This window comes from Geotrypetes seraphini, chromosome 1 (genome assembly GCF_902459505.1).
Source record: "Geotrypetes seraphini chromosome 1, aGeoSer1.1, whole genome shotgun sequence".
Classification (NCBI taxonomy): domain Eukaryota; kingdom Metazoa; phylum Chordata; class Amphibia; order Gymnophiona; family Dermophiidae; genus Geotrypetes; species Geotrypetes seraphini.
Genome location: NC_047084.1, coordinates 112,686,103 through 112,700,750, shown reverse-complemented (window position 1 = coordinate 112,700,750; position 14,648 = coordinate 112,686,103). Strand labels below are relative to the sequence as shown.

The following is a 14,648-nucleotide window of genomic DNA, read 5'->3' as shown; positions in this document are numbered from 1 at the left end:
CAAGTGAATTTTTAAAGTGTAGAGGGGAGGGGAGGAGGGTCCCCCCTCAAAAAAGACAAAAAAGGATCCACCGCCGCAATTGTCCTGCGTGCACTTACTAAGGAATGTTCTACAGGTAAAAATGGTATTAATGGAAACCAATGCTTCTCTCCTGGAGGCACACTTAGCCAGTGGTGTAGCGAGGGGGGCCAGGGGTGGGCTACCCAGGGTGCCATCTTCTGAGGGGTGCTGGGGGTGGGTTGCCTAAGGCGCCATCTTGCATGTGACCTGTCAAATGCGCGCCAACAATTGCACGTATGACAAATGCGTGCACTGAATGGAAGATCCGCCCCGACAGGATACTATTTTATCTTTTTGATGGGGAGCGCGGGGGGGGGGGGGGGTGGGGGACCCCCCACTACACTTAAAATATTCACTCCCTATCTAGTGTTAGGGTTAGGTTTACAGCATGATTATGGGAACCCTTTGAGTGGATATCTGGAAGGCCCTGATTTGTGGAGACTCCTCAGGCCCCTCCCAAGGGACGGGGCCTGAGGAGTCTCAGCAAATCAGGGCCTTCCAGATATCCTTCACGGGCCGCAATTGTCCTGCACGCACTTGTTTGTGCGCGCCATTGTCGGGGCGCATTTGTTGGAGCGGAATTGTCCTCTGTAGATTTGTTGGTGTACCCATCTTGTGAGGGGGGCCGGGGGTGGGCAGGGGGGGTCGGCACCTCTCTTCCTCACCGTCCACCCTCCAAATCTTCACCGGCAGGCAGGCAGGAGATGCCGCTTGCTGCCAGCAAAGATATGAAGAGGTACATGGGGGAGGGGGGTGCGGCAGGGGAAGAGTGTGGGGGGTACACCATGGTGCCACCGCTCCGGGCGCCTCCTTCTCTTGCTATGCCACTGCGCTTGGCCAGTCTGGTTTCCAGAAATGCCACAATGAACATACATGAGAGTTGCGTATCGTGACTCTTCAATATATGCAGATTTATCTTATCTAAGAAGGTTTGGATAGGTTTCTAGAGGATAAAGGAATTGAGGGATACAGATAGGAATATAGGTAGGTCATAGGGATAGTCATTGACCACTGCTCAGGCAATGGGCCTGATGGGCCGCCGTGGGAGCGGACCGCTGGGCGAGATGGACCTCTGGTCTGCCTCAGCGGAGGCAACTTCTTATGTTCTTATATTGTTGTAAGCCTGGAAACCTGACTGGCTAAGTGTACCTCCAGGAGAGAGTTGAGAAGTTGGGGGGAACAGAAAAGTTGCATTGGGACTTAAGGGAAGGGTGAACAATCAGGCGGGAGGGGGGGGTCTGGAAAGAAAAATGGTACCTCTTAAAAAGTCTTACTGAAAATATCTTCTATTTCAGTGATTCAGTACACCATGTTTTTCTAATTTTGCAAGGAATTTTACAATCAAATATTGAACTATACCACAAAGAAATATCCAGAATATCAGTTCATCTCTGTTGTAGATGATTCATTATTATATTGATAATGTGGGATGTGTAGCTCGTAAAATACAAATGCTCTTTTCATACTTATATCTGTCCATAGTTGGACAATCAAATCTTTTTCAAATTGGATCCATCTTGGGGAATTAGCGTTAAGATCCTTTAAAAACCAGAATTTTGCTTGTGAAATTTGGAAAAGCCCAATGATATACCGTATTTTCACTCATATACCGCGCACCCGTGTTAAACGCGCACACGGGTATAGCGCGCGGGAAACTGTAATTTATGTAAATAAATTTTTATATACCGCGCACACCCGTATACCGCGCATGCCGCCCCGACTCTCCTGTCGCCGCCCGACTCAACTTTCGCCCACCCCGACTCTCCTTTAGCCCGCCCCGACTCTCCTCTCCCCCTTGAAGTCCTGTCCCCACCCTGAAAGCCTGATGCCCCCCGACGTCCGATTCACCCCCCCGCAGGACCGCTCGCACCCCCACCCCGAAGGACCGCTCGCACGCACTCGCACCCGCACCCCGAAGGACAGCTCGCACCCCCACAGCCTCCCGACCCCCCCCATCATGTAGAAGCTCCTACCGTTGTCCTGCTGCTTCCTCTGCCGGCGGTCCCGGCCCTTCTGTGAGCCCTGCATCTGCGCTGCTTCCTCTTCCGGTGGTCCCGCCCTTTCTCTGACATCAGAGAAAGGGCGGGACCGCCGGCAGAGGAAGCAGCAGGACAACGGTAGGAGCTTCTACATGATGGGGGGGGTCGGGAGGCTGTGGGGGTGCGAGCGGTCCTTCGGGGTGGGGGTGTGAGCAGTTCTGTGGGGTGAATCGGACGTCGGGGAGGGGAACTATGTAAAAAAAAAGTTGTAAAACGCGCTCACGCATATAACGTGCATGGTTATGCACGGTTTGTAAAATCGTGTATAACGCATGCGTTATATGCGTGAAAATACGGTAATTTAAAATCTGGCAAATTTACGCCTCCTAGAATATAGGGCATTTCAGTGGTTCAATTTATCTTCTAAACTGCTTTACGAGGTTACAGAAACCAGCGTACAATGCACGATGATCGCAACAGAAAACGTGAACAGCAAGAATCACAGAAGGAGGTGACTGACAAAAGGCTAAAACAGTACAGTGCAATCTTTCTGTGTCTGCTGATACCCAGTGGCAGGGGGGAGTGGATCACCCTAGGCGCCGAGTCGGTGGGGACGCTGGCACCTCTCTGCCCTGCCACGCCATCCCTTCCCCCCCATCCCTCTGTATTATCTTTACTAGTGCGAGCAACTTCTGTCTGTGGCTCACACCAGCCTGGTTCCCCCCTGAATCACTTCCGGGTCAGGAGTCCAGGAAGTGACGTCAGAGGTAGGTTTACCAGACGTCCGGATTTACCCGGACATGCCCTCTTTTTAGAGGGCACATCCAGGTGGCTTTTCAAAACCCGGCATTTTGTCCAGGATTAGAAAAGCAGATCATGTCGGGAGGAGCATATTGTGGATGCAACGCATTGACGTCGAGTGCGCAAATGTGTGAGATCATTGCATTGCATGCACGGGTGCCCTCCCGACCGAGATGAGCAGGCTGAGGGATGGGGCTAGGAGCATGGCATGAGTCTTTGCAAGTGGAGAGGTTTTTTCAAGAACCTGATACTAGAAAAGGAGTCATTTTAATGTTATAAAGCTTGAATTGATCAAGGTTATCTCAGGTCCCCTTTTGCAAAGCCACGGAAGCGATTCGGTTGCAATAAATGCACTAAAGACCGTTCATGTCCTATGGGCTTCAGCGCATTGGCCACAGGAGAATTGCTACCACAGCTAGGTAAAAGGAGCCTTGATTTATTTTTTTACATACCTCGTTCTTCTTTCATGATGTTGGCTAATGTTTTTGGGGGGTCCTTTACTAGGGCTGCTTTATAGACTTCACAGACTACCCCGCTTCGGAGCCTGACCTCCCTCCAACTCTTCCGAAAACATTTGAAAACTTGGCTTTTCTCTAAAATGCAATGACCCCTCCCTCATTGATATACGAAGTCCCTCTAAACTTCTCTCTCTAAGTCCTTCTACTTTTCATTGTAGTTCCTTTCTATACCAACTCCTGTAAACCGTGCCGAGCTCTACTTCTGTGGAGATGATGCGGTATACAAACTTAAGGTTTAGTTTAGTTTAGTATTTTTCATAAAAGCATTTAAAAAAAGAAAAAAAGAGGCATTTCCTTAATTACTTTTGAGTTTTTCCCCTTTGAACTTTATCAAATGCCCTCTCGTTCCAGAGCTTCCTTTCAGTTGAAAAAGACTGGCTTCCTGTGTATTTATGCCGCAAAGGTGCGATGGCATATCTATATATATAAAATCAGAGGTGTGTGTGTGTGTATGTATGTGTGTGTGTGTGTGTGTATGTGTGTATGTGCCGCGGTCACGCAAAAACGGATTGACTGATTTGAACGAAACTTGGTATGCAGATCCCTCACTACCTGGGGTGATATGTTCTGGGGGTCTCGCGGCCCACCTGCACACGTGGGCGGAGCTACAAACAGAAAATCAGATTTCACCCATTCATGTCAATGGAAAAAATGTAAAAAGCTGACATTCTCACAGTAATTCAAAAACGGCTTGACCGATTTGAACGAAACTTGGTATGCAGATCCCTCACTACCTGGGGTGATATGTTCTGGGGGTCTCGCGGCCCACCTGCACACGTGGGTGGAGCTACAAACAGAAAATCACATTTCACCCATTCATGTCAATGGAAAAAATGTAAAAAGCTGCCATTCTCACAGTAATTCCAACTATCTGGGGTGATATGTTCTGGGGGTCTCTCGGCCCACCTGCACACGTGGGCGGAGCTACAAATAGAACATCAGATTTCACCCATTCATGTCAATGGAAAAAAAGTAAAAAGCTGCCATTCTCACAGTAATTCAAAAACGTCTTGACCAATTTGAACGAAACTTGGTATGCCAATCCCTCACTACCTGGGGTGATATGTTCTTGGGGTCTCGCGACCCCACTGCACAAGTGGGCGGAGCTACAAAAAGAAAATCGGATTTCACCCATTCATGTCAATGGAAAAAATGTAAAAAGCTGCCATTCTCACAGTAATTCAAAAACGGCTTGACCGATTTGAACGAAACTTGGTATGCAGATCCCTCACTACCTGGGGTGATATGTTCTGGGGGTCTCTTCACCCAAGAATTTATATGTTCTTGCTCCTGGAGGTGAAACTAAAAATGTTGTTTATAATCAAGTTTTGTGTTAGTTGTATTATATTCATTTTGTCAAATATTTCACATTATAATTTGAATATTGTACTTTTTATAAAGCTGTAAACAAATAATTTCATTCACCACTATAAAGTATCTTTATTTGAATCCATTTACAGTGTTATTGCTATAATTTAATACCCGTGCAACGCCGGGGCATCAGCTAGTACTTTATAAGAGGGCCTAGCCACAGGCGGAATGTGGGTGGAGTTTGGGCGGAATGTGGGTGGAGTTTGGGCAGAATGTGGGTGGGGCACACACCAACACAGGTACACTGGATAATATGACAATCCATGCGCATTCTTCGGCGGACTAGGTTTGATGATTTAGCAGCTCTACGGCTGATATAAGTGCTTACGCCTAAAATATGGGTGTGTTTGATATATTACATGAGTATTTAAAGAACACTTTTCTTTACAGAATAAGCTCCAGGCAGTTGGTCTGTAAATGGAGAACTGCTCTTAGACACTTGCCACTTCTTACCTGTGTATCCGGGGATCCTGCTGCCTGTGAATAGCTCCTCTCTCCACTGGCGTCTCCAGCCCTTTGACATTTCTGTTAGGGGCTCAGCTGTCTCTTCCTCAGGGACCGGATTGTGTATGTTCTGTAGCACTAGCTGTGGCGAGTGAGGGATGTCTGGGTTGGTGAGCAGCTTGGATGTCAGCTTTCCATATGACTTGCCCATGTGGTATTTCAGCTGAGGGCAGAAGCCTCCATATCTGCATCACAAACGCATCACAAACAGCTCTGTCTTACTCAAGTGACCACAGAGACAAATCTCATGCCATCAATGGCAGCCAGAAACAATCAGGGCCAGCAGCCACGGTCTAGTCACCCCTGCTGTCCTTTGCTCCTAAGTGGTGAGAGAATGCAGAAACAAGAGGCAGGACACAGGCCTAGAATTGTGAGTGACTAAACGACTCTGTGTCTTCAGGGCAGGCTAAGATGGTCTTGGTTTCAGCCCCAGTATCTAATGACGTATAGTTTCAGCGTCAGCTCCGCCAGTACCACAGAGGGAGAACAGGCTCAACCTAACCTGATGATCTGGAACCTGCAGGTCACCCTCCTGGAGAAACGGAGCAGGTTTCGTCATCTGGTGGTCGATGCCAAAAATGTGCTTACAATTCAGCTTCCCATTGATTTCATAAAAGAATGTAATGCTAAAGTCAAATCTTTACTGGAACCTTCTATGCCGCTACTAATGACTGGGGAGCCAATTCAGAGTGGTTTCCACAGGTATCTGGAATGGATTTTAAATACAGATTCAGATGGATTCCTAGCTGCTTGCCTAAGGCAGTGGTTCCCCCAACCCTGTCCTGGAGGACCACCAGGCCAATCAGTTTTTCAGGCTAGCCCTAAGGAATATGCATGGAGCAGATTTGCACGCCTCTCACTTCCATTATATGCAAATCTCTCTCACGCATATTCATTAGGGCTAGCCTGAAAACCCGATTGGCCTGGTGGTCCTCCAGGACAGGGTTGGGAACCACTGGCCTAGGGTATCAGGTTCCTATCAATCCTGCAAAGTAAGTTAAGAGTCCTAAGAGCTCTTCAATGAAGATAAAGAATTTGCAACCAACATGGTATATTTATGTATAAAAAAAATACATACATACCATCAAATAACATGCCAGCATTACAGAATGACACGGGACAAATTTTTCCCTGTCCCTGCGGAAACTCATTTTCCCGTCCTGGCGAGTTCTTTTCCTGAACTTGACCCGTTCCTGCAAGCTCCGTCCTCATCTGCACAAGCCTCAAACACTTTAAAATCCTTTGTAGCAACATTCGTAATCGACTCGCATTGCCTTCGCGTTCTACCTGCTTCCTGATGCTGTACAGAGGAAGCTGAAGCGCCGGGCCGACCAATCTTCATTACCTGACGTCAATTCTGACATCGGAGAGCAAGTTCCAGACCAGCCAATCGCTGCCTCGCTGGCCTGGAACTTCCTCTCTGATGTTAGAATTGACGTCGGGTGAGGAAGGCTGGTCGGCCCGGCACTTCAGCTTCCTCTTTATGGCGTGGAAGCAGGGAGAGCTCAGAACGCGGCACCGATGGGAAGGGAAGGGCTAAAGAAAAAAAAGAAAGAAAGGGGGGACAAAGAAAGAAAGGGGGCATGGAGAGAGAAAGACAGGGAGACAAACAGAAAGGGGGCATGGAGAGAGAAAGACAGACATACAGAAAGAAAGGGGGCATGGAGACAGAAAGAAAGACAGACATACAGAAAGAAAGGGGGCAGGGAGAAAGAAAGAAAGGGGAGGGGGCAGAGAGAGAGAAAGAAAAAGTTGGGGGAGGGAAGGGAATGAGGTCTGGAGGAGAGGAAGCATTTATGGAGGCTGAAAAAGGGAAGAAAGATTGGATGCACAGTCAGAAGAAGAAAGTGCAACCAGACACTCATGAAATCACCAGACAACAAAGGTAGGAAAAATGATTTTATTTTCAATTTAGTGATCAAAATGTGTCTGAATTTATATCTGCTGTCTATGGCTCCCTTTTACTAAACCGCAATAGCGGTTTTTAGTACAATGAACCTATGAGCTTCGAGAGCAGCGTGGGGCATTCAGCGCAGCTTCCTGCACTAAAAACCACTATTGCGGTTTAGTAAAAAGGGAGGGGGTATATTTGTCTATTTTTGTATAGTTGTTACTGAGGTGACATTGCACAGAGTCATCTGCCGTGATCTCTTTGACAAAAACCCGCAATATAAATAATTAACATTTTCTCAGCGTACAGCAGGGTTAGGAAACTCCGGTCCTCGAGAGCCGTATTCCAGTTGGTTTTTCAGGATTTCCCCAATGAATATGCATTGAAAGCAGTGCATGCAAATAGATCTCATGCATATTCATTGGGGAAATCCTGAAAACCCGACTGGAATACGGCTCTCGAGGACCGGAGTTCCCTAACCCTGGCGTACAGTGTGCTTTGTGTTTTTTTAAATTTTAATGTTGGTAGATCATTTTGACTTGGTCATTTTAAAAGAAGCTCGCAAGCCCAAAAAGTGTGGGCATCCCCTGATCTACAAAATGGGTAGTGGTAAAAATGAAACAAATAGGTGGAAAACCATATATGTCGACCAGCTAATTACAAAAGATTTACAAGCAAAAGGTCATCTATACTCATATGGAGACCTAAGTGAAGGAAAGATCTCAGATGCACCACATTGAGGATCATATGGAGATCTCGTCTGATTGCAAAGTGGTGGCTGGTCTCTTTCATCGATCTGAAAACCTTCACAATTATATTGGCCAAAAATAACCGGCCTTATCAAACTTTTTTGTATAATTTTTAAATATTTTCCATTAACAAGATACTGTAAAGATTGAAATTACCGCAAAGAATAAATATACCTTTTTGTTCATACACGTCCAGGGTGGGGTAGGGGGGTGGGAATATTTTATGATTTTTTTTAATGCTTATAATTAATTGTTGGGTATAAAGGGGGAGGGATATTTGATGTGAGTTAGAATTTGATGATATATTAAGTGATATTAAAGTATAAAATGATTGTATTTTATGTTACACTTATTGTGAGTTTTAAAAACGAATAAAGATTTATTTAAAAAAAAATTTCCAAACACCATAAAAATAATCAATATTTGAGTGAATAAAATATCTATATGGCAGTCGCATTCAATCTTAGTTACTGCCATAACATAAACCACAAAATTGTGGCTATAATCATATGTCCCGTGCAGAAAAAACTATGCCACTTATCTTAATCTTTAGCGGCTCAATCTGCACTTTCAGGACTGCCCGCACTACATCATCAACGGGTCCCGTTTCGCCGCTTTACAGTCGGCTTCTTCAGCATCTTAAAACGGGTTCCTGCCTTCTCCCGCCAGGGCCTTCTGTGCGCCGTGTTACTTATGACATCATCAGTGATGCGACAGAGGGACTTTCCTGACGGGAGAAGGCCACAAAGCAGCCTGTTTAGAGTGCTGCTGGCCCGACACTGCTCTGGAGGGAGGTATGTAGGGCTCGCGGTCGGCGGGCTTCAGATGGGATGGAAGGATGGGAGGGTCAGCGGAGATTTGGCTGTGCGGTGGGGCAGGGGGGTGCTCAAGGGTTCTGCCGCATAAAGGGATGGGAGGGAGGGATAGAAAGATGTGCACATGTGGGGGAGAGAAAGGAAAGAGGAAGAATTGGGGTGAAGGGGAGGATGGGAGAGATGATCATGTACATGAAAAAAATAAGCCCTACCCCGAAAATAAGACCTAGGGCTCCTTTAACAAAGCTGCGCTAGGGCCTTAACGCGCGGATGCGCTAATCTTGCGCTAATCCTTTTACTAAGGTGCGCTGAAAACGCTAGCGCACCTTAGTAAAAGGAGGCCCTAGTGTTTTTTGGGCCCCAAATTAATATAAGACACTGTTTCATTTTCAGGGAAACACGGTGCTTATCATTTCTATAGAGCTGCTATATGTTACTGAATCTTTAGAAAACATAGTGAATATGCTGCTTATCATGTTTTAAGAAAGGTTTGGACAAGTTTCTGGAGGAAAAGTCCATAGTCTGTTATTGAGAAAGACACGGGGGAAGCCACTGCTTGCCCTGGATCGGTAGCATGGAATGTTGTTACTCTTTGGGATTCCGGAATCTTGCTATTCTTTTAGGATTCTGAATGGAATGTTGTTACTCCTTGGGTTTTGGCCAGGTACTAGTGACCTGGATTGGCCACCGTGAGAACGGGCTACAGGGTTGATGGACTATTGGTCGGACCCAGTAAGGCTGTTCTTATGTTCATTGACTATCCTCTGGGGTCGTCAGAGATGCTGAGTTACCCAGATCCAGGCTGAAGATTTTGAGACATTCCAGGATTTCCGACCACCCCATCTCCGGTGCATTACAGAACTTGCAACACTGATTTTAATGGACAGGACGGATTCAGACACCACAAATCCCACACTGCCTTGGGATGTCAGTTCAAAATCAGGAGTGGCCAAAAATCTGCAGCCTGGAACTGGGGAACTTGGCAGCTGTGAGTCCTACGAAGCTTCACCTGCTAAAAAGCAGGGCCTCCTTGAGAAAAAGTCCTGGGATTTGGCTGCAGGTGATTTAAAAGCCAACCAAGCAGCCCTGGATTCAGCTGGAGCAGATGAATGCATGGGCTGGTTTCCCTGGGAGACCTTTAAACACACGGCCTGGGCAGGGCAGTCCCAGAGCTCAAGTGACTCTCCTGGGGCCAATTCAGAGTGGGGATGGGGCGCTCTCCAGCAGAGGCACCAGGAGGTCCGTGCTTAGCCTAGCCCGGGGGAGGGGGAGAAGGCAGAATCCTTTGCAGCACTTACCCGGGTATGTAGTGAGGCTCTGGAGTCAGCAACGGGGAGGTTGGGGTGAACTTGGAGCCACCCTGCACTGGCATACTTGCAGAGCTCGCTCTCTCTGGTGGGGCTAAACGCTGCAGGGGCAAAGGGAGAGACTGCACATCCCGGGCTCCCTGAGGTCTCTGTTGCCCTGTCCCATGAGATCGACTCCAGGGCAGCGGGGGAGGAGTCGCCCGGGCTTCAGCCAAAGAAGGCGTGGAGGCAGGTGGGAGGCACTCGCTGTTCAAAAGCAAAAGAGAAGTCAAACAAGAAACAAAGCAGAAAGATCTGGAGGGAATTCAAGACAGAAAGGACCTTCAAGAAGAGTGATTTCTCTGTCAGTGGGAATCATTTTTAGAAAGGAACTGATGGTTCTTAAACCTGTCCCCAGTTGGCTTTAAGATGTTCCTAATGAACAGTAGCATCCCTGGAGAGGTGGCACCCCCCCCCCCGCATCCTCCTCTCCGCTTCCCCTCCCCAGCTCCTTCCGCGCCCGCCACACTTGCGCTCTCCCTTCCCTCCCCCTTCTCCAGCATGTTGCATGCGCTGGCGTTCCCTCTGACGCCACTTCCGCGACCTGTAAGTAATTTCAGAGGGAGTCAGGCTAGAATAGTTGCGCTGGTAAAGATTTTTAAATAGATACGTAGGGGGCGGGGAAGGGCGAGCACAAGCCTGGTGTGAAGGGGGATGGAGAGGTGCAGGCGCCCCCACCAAGATGGCATCACCAAGACGGGCACCAAGATGCCCCCACCAAAACGTCACCCCTTTCTATGCCACTGCTAATGAATATGCATGAGGCAGATTTGCATGTCTGTCATCTCTATTCTACGGAAATCTGCCTCATGCATATTCATTGGGGATATCTTGAAAACCCGACTGGCTGGGAGTCATTGAGCTGATGGGGGGGGGGTGTCAGTGATTTTTTGGCTGCCACTGGCGTTAGCCCTATATTCAATGCCTACTGGCCCAAAATATCCAAGCACACGTGGCCAGCTTACAGCTATGCGGTTAAGTGCAATCAATAGTCAGCCCTTAACTACATAAGGTCAGCTGCAAACAGTGGCTTAGGGGGCCTTAGTGTAAGGGGGGGGGAGGAGGGACGGACCGTCCAGGGTGCTGTTTTGGCAGGGGTGCTGGTATCTCTTCTCCTTCCCACCCCTCCCCTGCCGCGCATTTGCCTTCACTTCCTCCCCTTACCTCGAGCTCTTCGTTGGCATGAGTAGAAGCTGCTCACGCCATCCTGGGTTCTCCCTGTGACATCACTCCTGCTCCCGTGACCAGGAAGTGACATCAGAGGCCGACACAGGCAGCATGTTGGAGATGCTGCCCGCGCTGGGGAACTTAAAGAGCTACGAGGGAAGGTAGGAACAGGGTGAAGAGGGGGGGGGATGGGCGCCACCGCCTCCCTGGACGCTTCTCACCCTTGCTACACCACTGACCAAATAAAGACAGGACTGAGCTTTACAAGGTCCTATTTCTGCCATTAGGTGCTGCATATCGTCCCTTAACTGCGCAAAAGTGCTGACTCCACCCCTGGACCCGCCCACAAATGAGCCCATTTCAGCTTAGGCGCTAACTGCGAATATTCAGCTGCGCTATCTAGAGAAGTGTCCGCTGAATATTCGCCGTTAGCCCCAAATAAGCAATTTTAAATCCCTTTAAATATTGACTGGATAATGTTCTATTTATTACCTTCAGTTCAAATATTTTATTATTTCAATTAACATACAACAGAAATAAATAACAAGAAGTAATTGTAATAACCAAGTAAAGAAGAAATAAATGTCTTGAAAATAATGAGATCCGCATCTAAAGCAAAACAGTTGAAGCTGTAAATGGGATTTAAATAATCACGAAACGGTACCTGAAGTCCTTCTATGACATAACATAGAAACATAGAAATAGACGGCAGATAAGGGCCACGACCCATCTAGTCTGCCCACCGCAATGACCCTCCCCCACCTAACTCGGTGAATAGATCCCACGTATCTATCCCATTTGGCCTTAAAATCAGGCACGCTGCTGGCCTCAGTGACCTGAAGTGGAAGATTATTCCAGCGGTCAACCACTCTTTCAGTGAAAAAGAATTTCCTGGTGTCACTGTGCAGTTTCCCTCCCCTGATTTTCCACGGGTGCCCTCTGGTTGCCGTGGGACCCTTGAGAAGGAAGATATCTTCTTCCACTTCGATGCGACCCATGAGATACTTGAACGTCTCGATCATGTCTCCCCTCTCTCTGCATTCCTCGAGTGAGTAGAGCTGTAACTTATCCAGCCTTTCCTCGTAAGGGAGATCCTTGAGACCCGCGATCATCCGGGTTGCCATTCTCTGGACCGACTCTAGTCTCAGCACATCTTTTCGGTAATGCGGCCTCCAAAATTGCACACAGTACTCCAGGTGTGGTCTCACCATGGATCTATACAATGGCATAATGACTTCAGGCTTACGGCTGACGAAACTCCTGCGTATGCAACCTATGATTTGCTTTGCTTTGGAGGAAGCTTGCTCCACTTGATTGGCAGCCTTCATGTCCTCACTGATGATCACCCCTAGGTCACGCTCTGTTTCAGTTCTTGTTAGGATCTCGCCATTTAGGGTGTAAGTCTTGCATGGATTATGGCTGCCCAGGTGCGTGACTTTGCATTTTTTGGCATTGAAGCTGAGTTGCCAGGACCTAGACCAGCGCTCCAGTAGTAGTAGGTTGTGCATCATGTTGTCGGGCATTGAATTTTTGTCTGTTGTACTCTTGGCCACTACATTGCTTAGTTTGGCGTCATCAGCGAATAATGTTATTTTACCTCGGAGACCTTCTGCCAAGTCTCTTATGTAGATGTTGAACAAGATCGGGCCCAGGATGGAGCCCTGTGGCACTCCACTGATCACCTCCGTCGTTTCGGAGGGGGTGCCATTCACCACTACCCTCTGAAGCCTACCCTCAAGCCAGTTCCCAATCCATTTCGTCAACGTGTCGCCCAATCCTATAGAACTCATCTTGCTCAGCAACCTGCGGTGTGGTACGCTATCAAATGCTTTGCTGAAGTCCAGGTATACGATGTCCAGGGACTCCCCCAACATCCAGCTTTCTCATCACCCAGTCAAAGAAGCTGATCAGGTTGGATTGGCAGGATCTCCCCTTAGTAAATCCATGTTGACGGGGATCACGTAGATTCTCCTCATTCATGATCGTATCCAATTGGCGTTTGATTAGAGTTTCCTTTAGTTTGCTCACTATTGATGTGAGACTCACCGGTCTGTAGTTTGCTGTTTCCATCTTGGAGCCTTTCTTATGAAGTGGAATGACGTTAGCCATTTTCCAGTCCAATGGGACGTTACCTGTACTAAGGGAGAGATTGAAGAGCGCGGATAGCGGTTCCGCCAAGACATCACACAACTCGCTGAGCACCCTGGGGTGTAGGTTGTCAGGCCCCATTGCCTTGTTAACCTTGAGCTTTGACAGCTCGCAGTAGACACTGCTGGGCGTAAACTCGAAATTACTAAATGGATCAGCTGAGTCAACCCTTGTCTGCAGCTGAGGACCAAGTCCCGGCGCCTCGCGGGTGAAGACTGAGCAGAAGTATTCATTTAGCAGTTGGGCTTTTTCCGAGTCCATTTCTACAAAGTCTCTGTCTGGTTTCCTAAGACGTACTATCCCGCCTGAGTTCCTATTTCTATCACTGATATACCTGAAGAAGGATTTATCTCCTTTTTGGATGTTCTTCGCTAGAGACTCCTCCAAGCGGAATTTGGCCTCCCTAACTGCTGTTTTGACTGCTTTTGACTTGGCCAGATAGATTTCCCTGGAGTCCTGTTTCCCTGATTGTTTGTAAGAGATGAATGCTTTTTTCTTCTCCTTGATGAGGTCCGAGATCTCTTCAGAGAACCATTGTGGCTTATTGTTCCTACTCCGTTTACTTACCGATTTAACATAGCGGTTTGTTGCTTCCTGTATGGTGGCTTTCATAGTTGACAACATTTCTTCCACGTTATCAGTTTCTGCTTGGCTTTGTAGCACCTGGTGAACGAAGTCTCCCATTTCTTTGAAGTTTGTGTCCTTGAATTTAAGGACCTTGGTCAGTGTGGTAGATTTAGTGAAACCTTTTCTGAGATTGAACCATACCATGTTGTGGTCGCTGGAGGCCAATGTGTCGCCCACCGAGACCTCTGTGACACTTTCTCCATTGGTAAGTATCAGGTCTAGGATTGCCTGATCCCTTGTTGGTTCCAACACCAGTTGCCTTAGTCTTGCTCCCTTCAAGGAGTTTAATAGCCTCCTGCTGCTGCCTGAAGCAGAGGAAAGCGTGACCCAATCCACATCAGGCATGTTGAAGTCACCTAACAATACTGTGTCTCCATGCAAGGTGATATTCTCTATATCTCCAATTAATTCCATATCTTGGTCATCCTGTTATCTTGGGGGTCTGTATACTACGCCAAGATACAGGCATTTGTCCTTCCCTCTGGCCAAATTTACCCAAAGGGATTCCCCAGTGTACCGTACATCTGTGATTCTGGTGACTTTAATGTCATCTTTAGTATATAATGCTACACCTCCTCCCATTTTGCCCTCCCTGTCCCGGCGAAGCAAGTTGTAACCCGGTATGACCATGTCCCACCCGTGGGAGTCTGTGAGCCAGGTCTCAGATATCGC

The 14,648-nt window shown here is 47.7% G+C and overlaps 1 protein-coding gene across 1 annotated transcript in view; it reads right to left on the bottom strand.

Annotated features, from left to right (window-relative positions):
• FAM166B (family with sequence similarity 166 member B) overlaps positions 1 to 10,186 on the bottom strand; it is a 35,881-nt gene extending 25,695 nt beyond the window's left edge. Inside the window, exons 1-2 of the mRNA XM_033929243.1 lie at positions 9,987 to 10,186; positions 5,183 to 5,418 (exon numbers count right to left, since the gene is read on the bottom strand). Of these exons, the coding sequence (XP_033785134.1) occupies positions 5,183 to 5,418; positions 9,987 to 10,060 (310 nt within the window). The 5' untranslated portion in view covers positions 10,061 to 10,186. The remainder of the gene's footprint in view (positions 1 to 5,182; positions 5,419 to 9,986) is intronic.
• Between the last annotated feature and the right edge of the window lie 4,462 nt (positions 10,187 to 14,648).